We start from the raw sequence: 20660 nt of genomic DNA, 5'->3' as shown, positions 1-20660 counted from the left end.
GAGCTTCCAGGAATTATATTACAATTAAAATTGTGGTTTTCCAGGGAACTCACAGGAGTGGCATGTCAAGTTTATTAAAATCTAAAGTGATTAAAATGCAATAATATGGGAGGGACAGTATAAACAGACCAGATGCTGATATAACATTTATCGGCCTCCATTAGTTGATTGGTTTGACACATTTGTCCCTGCACTTACGTTCAATATTCAAAATGGAATTTAAAATACAATATTTATCTAATATAATAGAGAAGCTGTGAGGGGGGTTACATTAGGGTAGCACGTTTGAAGACAACAATTGACATTTTGCATTAACTTGCATTCATTGTGAACAACCTCATCTGGAACCTTAACCTTCACAATCACCATTATCATAACATAAACTTAATTCTAAAAGCAAGTACTTAACCCTCAAAATGTCGTCACTTCATAAGGTTCATACTTAAGGTGGCCCTCACAGAGTTATAAGTACAAGTACACACACACGCACACACACATGGTACAGTGTCGGCTGCAAGTGCATGTGTTGTGGGCAGTCAGCTGACACCTTCGTCAATTCACGAGGGGGTGCAAAACCCTTGAAGGAACGCAGAGGCTGCTCACTTGCTGCTGTCCAAGACTCTGTCAGGACCCTGCCACATTCTCCCTGCATACTTCCCCCTTGCTCTTCAACAAAAGACACACACAGTTTAGTCGTCTTAAATCCAGACTACAACGCCCGAGGGCTTTTAAAGATCCTTTTCTAAAGTAAAGGATAAGCTGCATTTTTCCTGCTGTGATAATGAAAGTATTGAAAATTTCCCTCTTTTATTTTCAGTTCCATCTTCCAGTAACTTTAAGTATAAGTCAGTTTCTTGAACAGATTGTTTTTGCAATGCGTTTGTTGATCTGTCAGGGAATAACGCACATATCTTGATTTTGTAAATGTCATATATAGTGGGCTGATATTTATAAGTGTGTACAATTTGGCCTGGATCCATTTTTATCAATTTCTTGTACAACTGGTGTTTAACTGGTGCCTCTCTAGTTGCCATATTTTGTGTTGCTATGTAAACCTGTGTTATGTTTAGTTATTTTGACCTGATGCAGGGAATTAGGAATACACGTTACATTGTTTTTTGGTCACGAGGCTGCTTCCTATTTTCTATTTCATTTCCACAATAAGAACTACAAAATCACGTGTAAGATTGTTCGGCATTAACGGAGGTATTTGCTATTTCATCTACTGAGGGACATTCGTTATATTATGTTTTCATGCCAAAAAAATTGCAATAAAAGACTGAAATCCTCCTTGTTATTCACTTGCCTAGACTGGTCATGATTTCATTACTATTAATTTGTTCAGATTTTTTATTTTCCTTATCTTTCTCATTTAGCAAAAACGGATTTGATTAAATTCAGTTAGACTGCAGGAGATGTCAGCATGAGTAACCGCTTGGCTGATAGGCAAATCAATCACAGTGTAGGCTGAGAAAACGAAACTAAACTAAACCTCTGCCACAGCCCAACAGTTCCCTTATGAAACCGAATTCAAATTCAATAGATCATCAATGTCCTTGAATTATTCTCTGAGAAAATAACAACAATTTTGCCCTCGTACTGTTCAAGAATGTGAAAGATAATTCTTGGATCGGCCCACTGATCCAGATCTGCACCGAAATAGAATGGGTTTTCTCCTGACCCATCTTTCCACCAAGTTTCGTAGTAATCCGTCCAGTAGTTTTTCTGTAATCCTGCTGATCAAATAAACAAGCACGGACAAAGAGTTCACCTCCTCAGTGGAGGCGACAAGCATCAACTGATGACCTACAAATCACGATCTGAATCATTAAATATCCATTTATTCAAGTTCACTTTTCTCACTCGTACATAGAATACAATCTGATCTACAAAAACATCAGCACATGACATTGGACATTTGGACATTTTGGTCAAAACATACAAGAAACCCAAAGACATACCCAAGTGGCTTGTCTGCAAATCATTTAGCATCTGTGTTACAAGTTTTAACCCCCCCGTCTTCCCCTCCCTCCTCTGACCCAGCCCCTCTGGACCCCTTCATCCATCCTCGTGTCCTCAACAGCTGCTTCTCTGCCAAATCACGCAACCAACCAATCAGATTTAAACTCGGCACTGTAATGCAGCCATTCATGTGGAGGAAACCTTGAACAGAAATTAAAAACCAACAAAAAAAAAAAATAATTCTTTAAACTCATGACAAACCAACTACAGTAGAAAATAAGCGATTTTTAGAACAAAGGGATGCGGGAGAACAAAAATCCCAACCCGGAGGAGGGAAAAACAAAACAAAACAAAAACAGGAGGAAAGTGCTCGTTATTTTCAGTTGAGTTTTGCATTAGCAGATTTGTAAGTCACATAAACCAACCATCAACCACCCGGGCCGCTCCTCCAGCTCCGGTCTCACAGTCCCACAAAAAGATATCGCAGGGTGGGAACTGAACAGCCAAGTGTCTCTCATCTCACTGGAGCTCTGTGTGATCTGGACGCTGTGTCCAGGATTGTGGATGGAGGGAACGGTGGGCACCAGAGGAGAGCCGGGTGGCTGAAGGGCTGTAATGCTGTTTTGTGGGGGGGCAGCTGTCCGCATGCTGTGAGAGAAGCATGGCAGTGACAGTAGAGCCCCCTTTAGGCAACATAGTGGTACTGGTTTGGAGTCTCCTTGTCACGTTCCATGTAGTCTCTGTCTATGAGCGACTCAATGCGCTTCTTAAGATCGCCCGGCTGGGGAGAGGAAGATAAAGCAGGTGATGAGCTTTCTGTGTGTGTGTGTGTAAAATCAAAAGGAATGAGAATCTTGAGATGCCTCACCTTAACAGGGAACTTCAGCTGGTTGTAGAGCTCTGATACGAGGAGGTTGTGACTCAGGGTCTTCCTCATCTTCATGATGCGGACCACAGCCGCATCAATCTGATACTGTCGGTCTTGAAACACACGTTCTGTTGTGCTCACCTGCTCCTCTACCTGTGAGGGGAAATGGGATTTTAAATATGGAAAAGTGTTCCCAGGTTGAGGAGGAGTCTGTGATGAAAGAAAGAAAGAAATTTGCGAGTGTTTTTACCGTCTCCTTCATCTGGATCTGGTTGATCTTGATGCGGAACAGTTTGTGTTTAAAATCATTGTTGGAATTAAAGCGGTCTCCGTCCTCCACATCTTTTCCTCGAGGGACCTTGTTAAGGACTCTTGCTTTTCCGCAGGCCAGGGACTGCAGTGTACGCTTGAGCTCTCCCTCCTCTGTGCACGATAAGACAAATGTCAGACAGTGTGATACAGCAGGTAACTCTCTCCACCACAGAATAGCTGTACAACAAATTCAAAGACATAGTGTAATGTATAACCTATGCCGGTCGCAGTGCGGATCTCATCAATGCTGAACTCCTCTCCCTCATTAAACATCAGCAGCACCAGAGTCTGGAACAGGGAGACCTGCAGCTCCTTTTTGCCCTGCAGGAGAAAGTGATCATTGTAACTGCCGTTTATCAAACTGTCTCTCTCTCTTTTTCATGCCCCATTAGAATATATCAAGCGCTTACCTCTTTAAACTCTGCTTTTAATACAGCGTGACCCAGGGTTGGCTGCCACTGCAGCTTCCTCCCACTGTGCTTCCCCAGGTAGAACAGCTTGAACACCTCCTGCAGTTTGACCATCTAACAAAACAAGAGAGATTACATTTGTACCAAATTGTTGACCAACATCACTATCATCAACATACAATGAACACAGATATTTAGTTTTGACTGTTTTCCTCAATAACTTGACTTCATGCACAAATAATCATAAAGATTCTTACCTCTGCGGGCAAGTGGACCTCCATGGGCGTGTATGACGGCCAGTAGCCCATCGTCAGGATGTTAACTGTAAGTTCTATGTTGCTGGGTTCACTCTGGTTCTGTATATACTGAGGAAAGATATCATGTCAGCTACGAATGAAAAATGCATTTAAGCCAGTACAGCAGAATTAACACGCACACTGCAAACATGGCATCAACCTCTTCAAGCTGCACTTGTTTTCCTCGTACCTGTTTGAACTGGATCATGATGTCTTTGGACAGCTCCATGTCCTTAAACATCCCCTCAAGCTTACTGGTGAATGCTGCTCCGCATTCTGCAACCACATTCAAATTTTAAGTGTCATTAAATACAATAAACTGCAGGTATATCCATTTCCTTAAACTGCCCTTATGAATCTGAGAAATGAAATGATTAATTGCAACTTGGTTATAAAAGCTATAAGAGATTGGATTACTGATTTACCGTGCTTGAGTTTGGAGAGCATGGACTTTTCAGCATCTACAGAAGCACTCTTGCCGACAAGCAGGCGTTTGGCCAAGTCCTTCTTATAAAAAGCTTCAAACACGTCTTTACCTGAAAAAAAGGAAACAGATATCAAGAATTCTACTCAAAGCGTAACAAGCTTCAAAGTGGTTAATTAAAGTAATTGACTGATAGAGAAAAATCAGTGACATATACATAAACACCCCAAGCACTCACACCCACAGATAGAGAAGTGTAACTGACCATGAATGAAACGAAAGATTATCATTATCTTATCCAGGATTCTCTCCAGCTCCTCCTCTGTAGCCTCTTTGTTCCCTGCTCTTAACTTAGAATCCACATATTTAGCTGGATAGGAAAACAAAAACGCTGTTATCAAGACACAGAATTCACAACAACCATGTTAAAATGTGCAGCCGTGATGTACAATTTCTTTGTCTGACCTACCAATGAGTTCTGCAGGTTTGTTCGGCCTCTTGTTGATAAAGGTCTCAAAGGCTTCCTTCATGGCGTTGATGAATCCCTCGCTCCTTGTGAAGCAGCTCTGTGCCACGTTGTCCATCTTGTCCTTAAAGTCCAGCAGCTCTTGCACCATGTCCTTGTCTTTCTCTGGAGTGCACACAATCTCTCCACCGAAGGTCTGAGAGCAGAGACCGTTTACAATAAGGTGAATATGATGTATTTCTCCAACATAGAGTATGTTTGTTGATCTACAGTATGTGTTTACCTTGATATAATCCCTCCAGAACTGCAGTAGTGTGGGAAGTCCCCCCTTCACCTTGCTGAAGAGCTGGTAGAGGAGGGCCAGCTCAGTCACACGGTTCTCATCCAGCAGGATGCTCAGACCTGCCACCAAAATGTTGCAAATTACTGCATACATTCATTTATATATATATATACTGAAAAGTAAAAAGCCCCTATGTCATAAATAATAATTAAAAATCAAATCCAAAAGTTGGAAAATTAAAGGATGTTTATAGCTCCACAAGAAGGGTAGATAGAATTGTTTGCTTTGGTCAAAGACAGTGGTCGGGTACATTTTAATCACAGTTCCCAGAGAGCCACAAAACTGAGGAGTTAATAAGCCTAAATAAGATTTCAAACAGCAAAGTAAATTCTGCATTGTTTATTTTGAAATGTTTATTCCTCTAGCGCAGTTAAATAAATATAATTCATATTGCAACAAACACACATGCTAATGAAAAGGACTTTCTCAATTCTCAATTCTTCCACACAAACACATACCCTTTTGTAGCATTGCTGTCATATGTTCTCCTAAAAGTTGTTTCTCCACACAGCTAATAAGAGGTTTCCTGTGAAATCATAAGAAGAGAATGAGTGGGAGGGTATAAGCAAGCATGTTCAAAAGTCCAATAGATACATAGATATTTATAAGCTCCTGCACAACAAGCTCTTCACTTAGCATCCCTATTCATCAGGTATTTGTTAAAAACAAATGAAAAAGTGTTTCCATTTACTTTCTGAGAATTTATTGCACATGAGATGGATGTTATTATTTGATGTTATTTAAGGAACACAGTTGAACATTAATTATTATTATTATATATATATTAAGAAAGAAAACAATTACTGAGTGCTCTGGTCGAGGTAGCTCAAGATACGATCATTCTCCTCCTCCAACCGACGAGCCACATGATGCAGATACTCGGGCACCTGGACAAATACAAACTCACGTATTCAGTACGTTCGTCAGCTGAAAACACATCCTTGGCATTTTGTGTAATACGAGTCCCTGAGGACTTAATGTGACCACATGACACATAGATCCATTGGGATTGTCACTCACATCTCTCTCCTGCATCAGCCGCTGTCCCTCTGCTGCGTACAGACGATTGGTCTCAATCAAAAATCTCTCTTCAAAGGAATCTTTGTAAACCTGAACATGAGAGGATCAGGAGATTAAATGACACTTGTTCAGTCGATCTACTGATTATTAACAATGCTGACCAGGGGATCAGGTACCTGCAGGTCTGACAACATGCCCAATAGGCTCCTGAGCAGACTACGATCCACTGTCTCCCCGTTCCGCTCCTGTTCTACCTGCTCCAGAATGCCATCGACGGTCCGCTTCTGCACCGCACTGTCACTCACAATGTGGGTACGGAACAGCTCCAAGCCAGTGTCCCTGCAACGCACACCTAACATCAGCCTCCACAGAACACCTTAACAAACAGAGTGATTTGAATAAACTGTAGTTTTACCATATGGAGGGGAGAAGAGAGTTCTGAAGCACGTAGGTACGATCCAGGAAGAGAAAGATACTTCGGATCATTATCTATAAGGGAAAAGTGAAAACAGTCTAAGCGTAAGATGATTTGCAAAGTGCTGTTGAAATATGTGAATGTGGCAAACATCAAACCTTACAGTTTGTCTGCAGTGGTCCTGCCAGCAGCGATTCATTCGCTTAAGGAAGGAAAGGTTGTCCAGAGACTCTGTGAGATCCATGTTAAGGAAATTATCTGTCACTCACTCAAGTCATTCAACAAAAATACTGAATGACCATTCATCACAGGAAAAATGTATAATCACCTTGGAGGTTTATACATGTTTCAGTGGGCTTAATAAGTATCTTACTTAGAATAGTTATTCACAAAAAAGGATATTCTCTGAACTGGTAGATCTGGGCTTGCACATGATCTTCACAGACCTGCCGTAGCTGCTTGTATAGCGTGGGGGAGACTTTATAGGAACACAGGTTCTCCACCGCCTTCCAGAAAACAAAGATTGTTAACAGCTCTATGCAAACAGCCAATGTCCCCATACAACAGTAACAAACATAAAAGTAGAGATTCTCTTCAGACAGATGACCGAACTCAGGCAACTCACAGATTTCTACAGGTGAACTTTAGCCCCTGAAATTAAACACTAGCATACAATACAAGTCTGTGTATTATGATCTGCTGAACGATCATGTGTTGAAAATCAAGTAACTACAAAGCATTTGCTATATGTCATGTTCTGTAGTTTTGCAGTGACAGTTTTCTAAAAATCCAACACTTCAAAATGTTAATGGAGGCCTGAGAAAAATCATCACACAGAATGGGTTAAGAAAGAAAGTCGGCAAACCTGATAGAGCTCCTCCAGGTTGTACTTTATAGAGGTGCTGTTCTGAATGGCTCCCACCGCATCTCGTAGCTTCAGCCATGTGTCTTCAGTGTAGGTCTCTGCTAGTTTTGGCCCTTCTGTTTCAAAAAGTCAGCAATAATGTTCATTTACATCCACTCCACAACAGGACAGACACACTAACAACAGCCCATTCATGCAAATGAAAATAATCGAAGTTTTTGAACAACTTTTTCCACTTACTTTTCTATTTCTTTAAAAAAAAATTAAACAACTTCAAACCTACTGCTGTCAAAGGCAAAATTATATCTGTCTTGGTTAAATTTACCTGGATACAGAACAATGAACTAAGGCAGGAGCACATCATACACTTTTACACTTTGGACCCTCAGATAAGTTGGTAAATACAAAAATTTAATGATGGGAGGTGCAAAAAGCAAATTATGCTAGTTACAGAACTTTTCACTGTTGCTATTCCATTTTAATTTCTTATGAGTTTTTGTTAAATCATATTACATGTAGTTAGATATAGACGTCTGGTACTTTGGACTGCACGGCTTGTTTTTTTACTTTCTTTAAGGTTGCGAAATTCTGCCTTTTTGTTAATTTCTCATAGAATAATTCATGGAAGTTGATGAGAAGAAACAATCTGACATATTTAGGGGTCAGATATGTATGTGTGTGTAATTTGAGGCAGATCCAAATAAAAATCCAGCTCTAGTGAAGTTAAATGTGGTTTCATGAGAGGACTGTTGGGCCTAGGTGGTGGTGTGTAGTCTAACGTCCTAGTTTAAGTTTGATTTGATCTTCAAGTTAACTATTTTTAACTGACATGAGACATTTCCAATAAGGGTCATCAGTGCCACCTGCATTGCTCAAACTGGGTGAATACCTCTTATATAACAAGGTTATGTATCTTCTCTCATCTGACCCACACCTGGAGGGCAGTGGCTTTTTTTACACACTGGCTACGTCTAAAACCAGATTTGCCAAAACCAGATGTCGTCAGAGACTCTTCAAAGCTAAAATAACTGCTGGAGTAAAAGCCTAAGAAACAACCTAATTAACACATCAGACAGCATGTTACACTTGACGTACGTAACTCAAACCACAACTTTTTTGTTTTGGACTGTACGATCTAACGCTTGGCTCACATGCTCTGCTCGATAAGACAACGTAAAGGGAGGAGATGGATCGTCCAACAATACCTTTGAAATTTTTGATCGTTATCTTCTTGGAGGCACCACTTTTGCCTGAGGCCACGGCGGAGGTCCGGCCCATCCCGTTGGTGCTGTGCTCTGTTATGGCAGAGAAGCTGGCTCTCTTGTCCTGTCGAGTGTCCTCTGCCATTATCAGATTAGCGCTATGGCTTAAACGCTGTGTGGGTCCAAGTGTTATGCTAAGTAACCGCGGGGTCTTCCTGTGACACAGCACGGTCCCTGCACTGGGAGCACTGGGAGCTCGGACCCTCGCAGTCGGCTCAACAACGCACTCGCAAACTACCTCGGACTCACGTAGGGTTAATTAAACAGAAAACATAACTGCGGTCAGCTACGTAAACAAGCTAGCAGTGTGTTATCTGAGACTGTAGCCCCCGTTAGCCTCACCCGGCTAGTCCATGCTAGGCTCCGCTACTTACACGTTTTTTAGCGAGTTCAGTTATTGTGTTTTGCGACAGTAGAGCAACACACAACAGCGACACACTCAGCGGTGACACATCAGATCCATGTTTTGTTGGTGGCTTTCTTTAGCATGTGGCTAGCTAGCACAACAAAATGGCTTTTCTCAGGCAGCTCTGTTGGACAGGTGCATCCTGGGTGAAAAGCGGTGGTGTCACGTTCAGGGACAGTTCGGGATTTTTAACAGCTTGTTAGCGGTTTTTCTGATTTTTTGGACACACTGGCTTAACACGAGGACACAAATGGGACATTAATTGAGGATTGTGTAAATAAATAAATTAAGGAATAAATTCAGGGATCAGTCCATTAATAAGTAAATATAGAAACTCAGATATATAATTTTTCCAACACAAGCTTTATTTACTTATTTATTTATTTGTTAATTTTTTCGTTCATTTATTTGTTCATATTTATTTTTTATATAATTTGACCCGGGTTGTTATTACTTTTGCAACACGTTTCATTTTGAATATAAAGACTCACAGCACATTTGTATTTTATTATCATATTATATTTTCCACCACTATCCCATTAGAACCCATTGTTATATGGGAATCCATATCACTCTTGTTTTGACACACAAATGGCTTAAAAGCCAACTGTCACATGACAATCTTGTGTATCATTTGAAATTTAAAATCCTGGTTTCTCGGTTAGAATCAGAGACTAAATAAAACATAATCAAAGTTATTGTGTAATCAACCTTAATGTTTTTACTGTGCAGCTTTTAATTGGTATGAAATGCAAACTGCATAAAAAAGATTTTAACACTTTACTATCTTGGATCTCGGTTATGTTACTTCTGGTTGTTCATTGTGTGTTTATTTCTTGGTACATTGTCTCTTGAAAAAGATCCATGGCTCTAATCTGATTCGAAAAAAATGAATAAAAAAAACATAAAATAAATGTATAACCCATTTTTGAATGTGTTCACAAATCGTCAACAATTCCCCCTCCCACTCGACGGTCTTGAACGCAGCATCACCTGCAGCCAGCAGCGGCTCCTCGGTGTCACTGGGTGTTTTCTACGGGACGAGGAAGGACCCTCCGCCGCCGTTCAGGCTGTAATTCCCGCTTTTCGGTGCGGTGTCGACCCCCAGCAGCATGGGAGAAGTCATCCTCATGTGTGAATCTATGTCGTGGCCGCTGTTTGTGGAGTAGAGAGGCTCGCCTGCGTCTGGGGAACCCGCCTGCCGTCCTGAGCGCTGCCTGCAGCGGTAGGTATGCTAACAGCTCCCGGGGAAAGTCGTCAGGAAGCTGGGGCGTGAGAGCATCGTCTCAGGGGGAGAGAGGCCGGCTGGAGACAGGCAACGAGCCGCTGTTTCTGTTCGGTGATCCAACAACACAGCTCCTGAGTTCACACCAGTAACAACCCATCCTTTAGCCACCCTAGAAACCTAGCCTAGCTTCATTAGCCTGCTAGCATGGACATCACTGGGGAGCAGACTCTGTAAGCTAACGTTAGCTAGCTAACTTACTCGGCTAGCTGGCCCAGGAGCAGCTTAATCAAGTATAAAACAGACAACACCTTCCTCACATGTATAATATATGTTACTCTCAGTTGATTCCACCTCCTGACAGGTGGTGTCAACCAGTGGACTTCGTTTTATTGCTATTGTTGGCCTTTGTGGGTTTGACAAGCTAGCTAGCGTTAATGCTATTAGCTGTCACCCCTGGGAAATGATAATAAAGTGGATTATCCGCTTCTATGTAAAGAAAAGCAAGTTACCCAACCAGCACAGAAATGGATGAGACACCCTTAATAATATTTGGTAATGAAAGAAACCTACTATCATCTTAGATATAAATAGTTACAGATGTGAAGAAGGGCTTGACCCTTAAGTAATACGTCAAATTAGGTCCCTTCATAGGCAAAATAAAAAGCTGATCAAAACACACACAATGCAATTTATATTCATGTATATCAGAGCATATACATTATTAACTGTTAAACAATAAGCACAATTGAATGTTGACAGGAAGTTATTAAACCCTGTCATATGTCTAATGTGTAACACACAGTGTTGTGACAGTCACCTGTGTTTTTCAAACTCACAGTGATGTCTGGCACTGGTTTACAGAAATAGTGTAAAAGATCACATTATAGTTTATGCCTGGATAATTTACAATTATTGTGTTAATTCTCAGCTTCATCTAAATTAAACGGGTAACAGTCAAAGGCAAAAATGTTTGATCTTAACTGAGCATAAGCTGACCTGTGTGTTGGTGAGTTGATACAGTATATAAAGCTGGAAACAAATCTTTCAATTTATTTATCAGGTAAATAATTATATGAACTTTAAGATGTCCTAAAAGTTATGCAAAATGTTTCTCCCAGAGCTCAAGGTTTCTAACCTATACTCATGATATTTGGCATTTTAAAGTCTCACTCTCACGTGAGTCTTTATTCAGAGGTAAATCAGTCAGAAACAAGGAAAACTCTGAGCTTCCTTTGAAGCAGATTGAAAGCGTCCATACCTCATCATGACTCAGATATTGCCAGTAAACTCTTAATGTATCCAGTTCATGGTTTGCATTACCTTCTTATATTGATTGTTTTGACTCGACTGCAGTTTTCTTGATGCCTGTCTGTTTTGTATCATCCAGTGTAGATGCCTTGGCTGAGATGAGTGTGAAGGCTTTTGAGCTTGTCCCCGCTGTGGAGCGAGATCTCCTCATGGGCGACAAAGCTCGGATCAACATCGAGTGCATTGAATGCTGTGGGAAGCACTTGTACGTGGGCACCAACGACTGCTTCATCCACCACTTCCTGCTGGACGAGGTCACGTCTTCCAAAGGGAAACTGAGTTACTCGCCTCAGAAGCTGCTGCACAAATACCTGGGCCTCAAGAAACCAGTTGCTGAGCTGCGTGCCGCTTCTGCTTTGGAGCGCCTGATAGTACTTTGTGATGGAATCGTGTTCCTCGTGGACATGGTGACGTTAGAGACTGTGCCCTCGGCTGCAGGAGGCGGAGCCAAGATCCGAGGTGTTACGTCGTTTTGCATTAATGAGAACCCGGTGAATGGGGATCCCTTCTGTGTGGAAATGGGAGTTCTCTCCTCCAAGCGGCGGACGGTGCAGATTTTCATGGTGTACGAGGACCGAGTCCAGCTGGTCAAAGAGGTGACCACTCCTGAGCAGCCGTGTGCGGTCAGTCTCGATGGTTACTTCTTGTGCTTGGCCCTCGCTACACAATACATGATCCTGAACTACAACACGGGAGCTTCTCAAGACCTCTTCCCTTACAACAGCGATGAGAGGAGGCCCCTTGTGAAAACTATCGGCAGGGAGGAGTTCCTCTTAGCAGCACCTGGTGGTCTCGGTAAGTCAGTAACAAAAACGAGGTATCTGCAGATCTTAAGAAGTCTTTAAAGATCCTTAGAAGCTTTTATATAGTCTTAACTTTCATATACAATGGTCCTGGTTATGTTTCTGGCCTGCCATGGATGGTAACAGAAGTTATGGCAGATCTTTAATAATTTGATTGATTATTTCTTAATTGGTTAAACCGTCCATCAATTATCTGCCACTTATCTAGCTCCACTCCACGCTTACTAATTTATTATATTACAAAGAATTATTTTTATACACAGCTGGGAAGTTCTGACAAAAGTGTCAGTTTGTGTACTTTCTAGTCTCCACTGGTTTTCTGTTATTCTTTGACCTGTATGATCAGAGAAAATGCTTTATAATTGACATTAAAACAATCAAAAACAATTCTTCAATTTAATTTGGTGAACCCTGCTGAATTGTGTCTTGAACTTTAATTATTAACCCGTTTCCAGCATTTATGTGTGGTCAGTGTTGGCAACCCACAGTTACTATGCACAGTATTTATAATGTAGTAAATCAAAACCAAACAAGCTTCATACATTTTAACATTTAAAAATGTTCACAACCTTTGTCCCCTGCTCCCTCCAGGAATGTTTGCCAATGCAGAAGGAGTATCTCAGCGGGCTCCAGTCAACTGGTCAGAGAGCGTGATTGGTGCCGCTGTGTGTTTTCCATACGTGGTGGCCTTGGATGAGAGCTTCATCACCATCCACAGCATGTTGGACCAACAGTTAAAACAGACCCTTTCATTCAGGGATGGACACATTCTGCAAGACTTTGAAGGTAATAACACATAATGCTTTCCTAGGGAATCAACCCGTCGTCTGGTCAAACCACTTATTAAACAAATGAAAGAGTAATAATCTTTTTAACATTATTCATTAAACATTGTGACAGGTTTAATGATGAATAGTCAACAAGCTCCCTTAATAATACACACTTGTGTGAAATGATGTAAGAACAAGGTGAAAGAGGTCTTGCCTCCAGCAGGTCTAATAATTAACATTAATTAACCTTGTTGCTGTTTAGGACTTGATTTCATAAACCTCACTTGACAGGTGTGGTGCCACAATAGGCTTTTTACAACTTGTTTCATATATGCAGAGATTCTCCAGGACCTGTAAACTTTGACAACTTTTTAGTTGAAAGAGTTTGTCCTTGTCCATCTAATTTATAGGAGATCATTCAAATTAGATGTTTCTTTCACAGCGATGTGCTTCTGTTGAGGAAAATAGGCTCTCTCATTAAAAAGTAAGTTTTCTGGACTGAGCCACCAAAATATTTTATAAGAAAGCTGTGACAGGCTGTACACTTGGATCTTGACTTCCCTCATGGGATCTAAAGCACGGCAAGCTTTTTTCTATTAGAACACATCTTTCAGTGCAGTGGCAGAATAAATAAATATTACACTACATAGCTTTAAAAAAACATGCAACTGGGAGGCACTGATAAACTCCTCAACTTGTTTTTTAAAATATCTGCAGTTCTTTGAAACTGACTCTCCGGCAGCGGCTTGTCTCTTCCGGCAGCGCCCGCGATTTGTTTCCGATCCAGCCCTGTGCTGCGTATCTTTCCCCGATTCTCTCTTCCCATTTCAGGCTTTCTGTTCACTGTCCTATCTATAACGTAAAGCCGTAAAATGCGCATAAAATATCTGAAGAGAAAAAAAAAGCAGCTGAAAGATGATAAGCTTTGGAAAACAGACACACAACATTCATCCTCATAGTGGATGCTCAGAATAAAAGCTCTGGAAACCCTGTAAGAGTGTTTTAACATGCTATTCGTTACCTCTGGTGTTTCTGCAATCATTCAAAAATGATGTTTGAAGATTAAAGCCACCTGTGATATCACGGTACATATTTCTGGTTGTGTGAGAGCGCTGCTGAGGTACTGACCTGTGAGCCTTGTGTGTTTTAGGGAAGGTAATCCTGGCTTCCACTAAGGGAGTGTACGTCCTGGTGCCTCTGCCACTGGAGAGACAGATCCAGGACCTACTGGCCAGTCACAGAGTGGAGGAGGCGCTCACCCTCACTGAGGGAGCACAGAGAAATATTCCCAAAGACAAGTTCCAGGTAACAAACTGTCTGTTTAGATTTGAATGGCTGTATTGAAAAAATGAGTCATAGTCACTACGGTAATATTGGTATCATATTACTCAAAGATGTTATAACTTTAAATTTATCTGAATCACACAATTGAAAGTATTTTATCTAAACCAAACTCTCATATTGTCGCTTTCCATATGTACAGATTTTGCACAAACGAATCCTCCAGCAGGCGGGCTTCATACAGTTCGGTCAACTTCAGCTTGTAGAAGCAAGAGAACACTTCAGGTAAGAGTCATTGATCATTTACCACCTTTTGTTAAAACATAATTTGATGGGTCATGAGATTAAATTAAACCATTCATAACCAAGGTTTTGAAATCAAATCGAAAGTTGAAATAAATTGTTAACTCTTGAACAGCAGTCATACAATTCACAGGGTTATTCATTACAATCTTTTCAGAACACATATTTTATTTAGACTTCAGGAGCTTTGCTGTCTCTGTATAAAGTGGTTTTGCAGACTTGACCAAAGCTGATACCCCATTGTAGTCCAAACTGTTTCAGCACTAACTGATGTTTAAAGCACCTGTAGTTGAACCTTTAGTTCCAACTCTTTGTGATTTATTTACGACTTCATAATTTTATGCATTCCACTGCCGAGGAGGTCATGTTTCCTGTCCTGTGTGTTTTCCTGTTTCAAGGTTTGGCCACGGACAGAGAAACTTTAAATTTGCTTTTGGTGTAAATCTGAATCCACATAATGGTATAATTCTTTTAGATATCACACAAATCCAAATTGAAAAAGAATATGAAGATTTTCCGTTGTTAAAAACCTCCCAGAGATAGACTGGTGACTTTTCCAGGGTGTATCTTGCCTCTTACCCTCAGACTCAGCTAGGATGGGCTCCAGTCACCTCAACAACCCTTAAGTGATGAGCTGTATAGCTATTTATGGTATTATAACTATAACAAATATTAAGGATCAAGCTGTTTTGAGTTGTGGTGTGCATTTCTTGATTATTTATCAATATATTTTTTTTCAGGAAGGGTCAGCTGGACGTGCGAGAGCTGATATCTCTCTACCCTCTACTGCTGCCATCTTCCTCTCCTTTCACTCGCTGCCACCCTCCTCTCCACGAGTTCGCCGATCTCAACCATCTGGCACAGGGCGACCAGGAGAAAGTGCTGCGGTGCAAGAGATTCCTCATCAGTTATTTGGGCGAGGTAAATGGGGAAAAACTGATTTAGTTTACACCAGATTTTGCAGAGTTCACACGACAGACGTCCTTATCGCACTGTTAATGTATTACAAAAAGTTTTTCTTCATCCTCACACACAGGTACGAAGCACAGAGGTGGCTAATGGTTGCAGAGAGGACGTGGACACGGCACTGTTAAAGCTTTACGCTGAACAAGATCACGACAGCCTTCTAGACCTGGTAGCTTCAGACAATGCCTGCCTGATGGCAGACAGTGTCCCGTGGCTCGAAAAATATCACAAGTATGTATGCCATCATTTTTGATTTAACATGCGCCTTATTAAGTTCATATAATTTAAAAAGTGTGAAAATCAGTGAATTTCAACACTAATACTGGCATTGACACATGCAAACGGTTGAAGTGAAACAAACTCCATTTATTTTGAATCCAGATGGACTGAGCTTGTTAAATATCGTCTTTTTATGTGAATTTGGTTTGAGTGTTTTATGAAGATTTTAGTAAAGTAGGGGTCTTAATTTATCATCTCCTATTTTTCTTAACACTGTGGTAACTGGAGGAGGAATACTCTTGTGGGGATCAGTGTAATTTCCACTAATTATTGAAGTCTTACAGGGTTACAAGGCTTTGTTGGGTAAATACTTTTTTTTTTCCACCCACTGATAATTGCCACCCGGGTAAAGCTCCAGCTCTGTGCCCAGTTTAGTTAATCCATTTCAATTACGTGTTACAATATTTGAGTCTTGAGGGATCAGCTTTGCCTCATTCATGCTTCTTTCTCCCTCTCTTAGATATTTTGCACTTGGGCTGCTCTATCATTATAATGGTCAGGATTCAGCAGCGCTTCAGGTGTGTACGCCTACACATTTGCCCATCATTTGATTCTTACAGAAGAATCAGCACCAATATTATGTTTGACAATGTGAACTTATTTGTTTTTCGTATGTTTGTGACAGTTGTGGATTCGTGTGGTCGATGGGGATCTGCAAGACTCGACAAGATCTGATCTTTATGAGTACGTTGTGGACTTCCTTTGTTCCTGCTCCAATCCGGACCTCGTATGGAAATATGCAGACTGGGCCTTGCTGAAGAATCCCACCGTAGGTTATCTGTACATTAAATAACCTCAGCAACTGCTGTCAAAGATTATTAGTGCCAGTCAACTTGTAATTAAGCAGATTTTTAAACATATTTTCTAATATTGTGCATAAAGTGGTATTAACATGCCTCTTTTTGTTTGTAGATAGGCATCCACATCTTCACCAAGAGACCTGTCTGTAAAGATCACCCACAGTTGAATTCTGACGATGTCATCACTTACCTTGGAAAGCACAGCCAGGCGCTGCTTCTTTACTTGGAACACCTGGTGCTGGAGAGGAAGATACAGGTACAAATAAAAGGATGAAAAATCTGCTATTCATGCGCATGAGAGGCTTTGGAGTGAGAACCGAAAGGTGGACCGCCTGGTTCAGGATTCTTCTTCAATTTCTTCTTCAGAGAAATGAATCAAGATAATACCTCCAAGTTGCCCTTTGAGGATTTAACTTCTATTTGTTACATCAAAGCAGCTTGATCGGCAAAAGGTAATCTTTTTTTTTCTCTCCATGTTTTTGGACGCAGAAAGAGAAGTTCCACACACACCTGGCTGTGTTGTACCTGGAGAGGGTCTTGTCACTGCTCTCACAGTCGCCCACAGATGAACAGCAGCTCAGCAGTGCTAGAGACCGACTCCAGGCCCTGCTCAGGGAGTCCAACCTCTACAGAGCACAGTCTCTTTTAGGTGAGACACGTGTCTGTATGTGACTGAAGAGAGATCTTTCTGTTGCTGTCAAAACTTATATGAAAGCTTTTTTTGCAATATTTTAACCATCACTTATTTAGTGACTAAATTGTTCTGGTGTTTAGCTTGTCATAGTACAATCAAAAATTGTTTTGGCTTAAATGTAATGCAGACTTAAGTGCACTGCTGGGTGAAAAGGAAATCCTCCAAAGCTTTATGACCTTTTTCCAAATTGGCTTGTAAAGTCATCGTGCAGGTTTTGACCGCTGATGTTTTGTGCTCTCTGCTCTGCGTAGGTAAGATGGAGAACTGTGAACAACTGCTGCTAGAGCGTGCAACACTACATGGGAAACTGGAGGAGAACGATAAAGCTCTGCACATACTGGTTCACAAGCTCAGAGACTTCCCTTCCGCCGAAGCCTTCTGCATATGGGCATCGTCTTGCCGGGACTCTGCTTATCAGCAGCAGCTGTTTCAAATGCTCTTGGGAGTTTATCTTGACACGACGAGCCATCCCGGAAAATCCCAGACTGCAGCAGAAGGTGGCAGTGGAGACTTGGAGATGGCAGCGGTGGACCTCCTTAACCGCCACGGTGAGGTGTTCGACGCCGCCCGTGTCCTTCGCATGTTACCGGAGGGCTGGTCGATGCAGCTGCTGCGGCCCTTTCTGGGTCGAGCGGTCAGGGCCAGTATGCACGCCCGCCGCACATCTCAGATCGCTGTGGGGCTTGCCCACTCCGAAAACCTTCAACTGCTGCACGACAGGGTGAGAAATGCATAACATAATAAATGATTTAATAAATGTGCAAATTAGATGAATAAATGCATGTGTAGTTTAAGATGCTAGAGTTAAAAAATACAGTTTTTAGTTATGCGACCAAGGTTGTTGCATGAGGTGCAACAATTATTAAAATCTCTTATTACCTACTCTTTTTATAACTTTTCCAATAGATGAAGCAATCTTGAATAAGCGAAATTCAAAAATAAAGCTGTTTCTTTAAACTCTAAATTTTTTATCATTGAATGATTATAGTAATTTTACAAAAAATTGCTGGTTCCAGCTACTCATGTGGGAGATGATATTTCTATTCTCATAAGTCAACTAAAGATAATTGTATTTGAAGATTAATACAATTCCATGGGCAAGTCCATGTTCAGTTGATAATACAATCAATTTAATTCATAATGAAAACTTTTGTTACATGCTGTCATCAAAGGAACATTGACAACCTTTCTAAAAAATTTAAATCATGTTAAAGGTTGAAATATTATAATAATTATTTTTTAACATTTGATTTGGCAAATTGAATTACATCCGATTGCCAGACATTATTAATCTTGTCAAAATTAAGTTTAACTATAAAGCAAATTAAGGAGTGAGTGATGAGTATTGTCCATAAAAACTAACTTTGACACCCTATAATTACTACACTTTAACATATAGTGTGTCACGTTCGTGTCCATTGCTGCTTTGATTCATTGCCACTCTTCTGTCGTGTTTTTTCTCTTCCAGTTGAAAGAGCGTAAGAAACCCATCTTTTTGTCTGAAAAGAAAGGATGCCACCTGTGCCACAACACCTTCAGTGAGCCCGATGTGGTGTGTCTGCCCGGTGGAGTGCCTGTCCACACTCACTGCGTCGCCCAGAGAGTAAGAGACTCTCCCACAAAGAGACTGTTAACTAATAACAGTAACCACACGTGAGACTCGATCCTTTAACCTGTCATGTGATTTGCGATCAGAGGCACCAAACTAAAGCAGGACATGCTGAGATTTGGGATGGCTGAGGACTGAGGGGGTAAACAACAAAAAAAGCACAGAGCACACTTTGCCATTGAAGAATATGCTGTGGAGTTAATGAGAGACGCAAACAACGCTGTGTTGGCCTTTGTATGTGTATGTGTGAGGGAGAAACCGATGATTTCAGCTATTTATTCCTGTGCTTCAATAAAACCACACTTTCAGATTGCAAGTTTTTATAGAAGTAAAAAACGCAACATCTAAGTCATCTTGCCCTTTTTAATATATTTAAACAAAGACGGGCTGCTGTCCTTTTTTGTGAGTTCAGTACTGTGTCCGTCCTTGTCTCCACACGTACAGTTTTACACCTGAATCTAAGAAACAGAATTACAGAAAACTCACAATATTTGAATTATTTAGAAATATTATTGAAGCATGAATAGTATCACCACTGGTATGTTTTTCGGCTGATCAACTCATATGGGTAATGTATTAACAATGTCCTAACTTGCTCATCGAAATGTTATGTTTCCGTCTCTTACTCCTGAGATCTGCTCTCGGTGCTGCTTTAATTTCTCCCTCATCCATTTGGGTGGTCCAATGCTAACGTCACAGTATTTCAGTCAGTGACTTAACGGCAGCAGTTTATTCCAAACCTTTTCCATGTTGAATGTCCTGTTTGTTTAGATTATCGCCTGTGGAGCAACAACAACGTAAAACACTATGCGAAATCTTACAATGGCTCCATAAATCATTAACAAGTCAGTTGTGGAGACCTTCTAAAAACAAAGCGCAAATCAAATAAACTACTGATCAGTACACATGGCAGCAAATGTTACGGCTCAGTTATATTGTGAAATAATGTGGAAATCAAGCTTCAGATATATTTGTTTGACATCAAGTTACTGAATGGGATTGTCACTGTCCACCTGCCATCATGTTGTTTGTTTAGTACAAACAATAACATAGATAAAGTTAATTTGAATCCTGCTTCTGTCAACACTAAACAAATGTCCTGTCAAAATGTGCGGCTGGAAATCTTCTATAATGTGTAGTAAAAGAGGTAATTTGTTCCAAACAGGTGAATAAACATTGTCAATGTTATCTGTGAGTATTTCACTTATTTTATTCTTATCTTGTAATTGTTATTTTTCTGTTTAAGCTGCAAAAAAAGATTCTGCCCACTAGATGGCAGTGTGGTGTAATCTTTTGAAAAACAAACGCAATCAACCACAGGTACTTTGTGGAAATGATTAAATGTTCTTTACTAAGATTCTGCCCTGGATCTGAATAGGTATTTTTGTTATGGAGAAACAGATCATAAATACCTGTTTGAAACAAATCCTCCAAACCTGTTTAAATTTTATTCCATCTCTTATTACACACCCTGATCTTGGTTCAAGTGAAATTCTTTTAGAACTGTGCTGTTAAAAATATCTTCCTTGAAGTCATGAAAAATAACAACCTACCAGGACAGAGCATTGGT

General features: G+C 40.7%; 2 protein-coding genes across 5 annotated transcripts; one reads left to right on the top strand and one right to left on the bottom strand.

Annotated features, from left to right (window-relative positions):
• Positions 1-2038: 2038 nt before the first annotated feature.
• On the bottom strand, positions 2039-9181 carry cul4a (cullin 4A). Of its 2 annotated transcripts, none has more exons than XM_061068023.1 (20): positions 8587-9181; positions 7382-7497; positions 6919-7022; positions 6680-6749; positions 6517-6590; positions 6278-6440; positions 6102-6191; positions 5886-5968; positions 5540-5607; positions 5022-5140; positions 4742-4934; positions 4538-4642; positions 4274-4384; positions 4039-4124; positions 3810-3917; positions 3553-3666; positions 3358-3463; positions 3081-3253; positions 2831-2983; positions 2039-2743 (listed from the first exon to the last, which is right to left on the bottom strand). In XM_061068023.1, exons 1-20 carry the CDS (start codon positions 8726-8728, stop codon positions 2648-2650), a joined length of 2274 nt encoding a protein of 757 aa, XP_060924006.1. In that variant the 5' UTR covers positions 8729-9181; the 3' UTR covers positions 2039-2647. The 2 variants fall into 2 exon arrangements, with proteins under 2 accessions (XP_060924006.1, XP_060924007.1); XM_061068024.1 differs by having other exon boundaries at positions 3810-3908.
• An 891-nt stretch (positions 9182-10072) lies between these two features.
• On the top strand, positions 10073-20278 carry tgfbrap1 (transforming growth factor, beta receptor associated protein 1). 3 transcript variants are annotated; one of them, XM_061068415.1, is made up of 13 exons: positions 10073-10274; positions 11670-12380; positions 12980-13174; positions 14309-14463; positions 14642-14724; positions 15483-15663; positions 15779-15939; positions 16448-16505; positions 16613-16756; positions 16900-17043; positions 17277-17436; positions 17733-18202; positions 18950-20278. In XM_061068415.1, the coding sequence occupies exons 2-13, from the start codon at positions 11684-11686 to the stop codon at positions 19136-19138; spliced, it is 2637 nt and encodes an 878-aa protein (XP_060924398.1). In that variant the 5' UTR covers positions 10073-10274; positions 11670-11683; the 3' UTR covers positions 19139-20278. The 3 variants fall into 3 exon arrangements, with proteins under 3 accessions (XP_060924398.1, XP_060924397.1, XP_060924399.1); XM_061068414.1 differs by having other exon boundaries at positions 11665-12380; XM_061068416.1 differs by having other exon boundaries at positions 10073-10278; positions 11665-12380.
• Positions 20279-20660: the final 382 nt, after the last annotated feature.

Source organism: Limanda limanda, chromosome 3 (genome assembly GCF_963576545.1).
Source record: "Limanda limanda chromosome 3, fLimLim1.1, whole genome shotgun sequence".
Lineage (NCBI taxonomy): Eukaryota > Metazoa > Chordata > Actinopteri > Pleuronectiformes > Pleuronectidae > Limanda > Limanda limanda.
The sequence above is the reverse complement of the archived record's forward strand: the minus strand, read 5'-3'. Positions and strand labels throughout refer to the sequence as shown.

Coding starts and splice junctions, on each gene's coding strand:
- cul4a (XM_061068023.1), bottom strand. CDS start 8,728: ATGGCAGAGGACACTCGACAGGACAAGAGAGCCAGCTTCTCTGCCATA. Junction 7,498..8,586: donor AACGATCAAAAATTTCAAAG/GTATTGTTGGAC, acceptor TTTTTGAAACAG/AAGGGCCAAAACTAGCAGAG. Junction 7,023..7,381: donor ACCTGGAGGAGCTCTATCAG/GTTTGCCGACTT, acceptor GTTTTCTGGAAG/GCGGTGGAGAACCTGTGTTC.
- tgfbrap1 (XM_061068415.1), top strand. CDS start 11,684: ATGAGTGTGAAGGCTTTTGAGCTTGTCCCCGCTGTGGAGCGAGATCTC. Junction 16,506..16,612: donor AGGATTCAGCAGCGCTTCAG/GTGTGTACGCCT, acceptor TGTTTGTGACAG/TTGTGGATTCGTGTGGTCGA. Junction 17,044..17,276: donor TGCTGGAGAGGAAGATACAG/GTACAAATAAAA, acceptor TTTTGGACGCAG/AAAGAGAAGTTCCACACACA.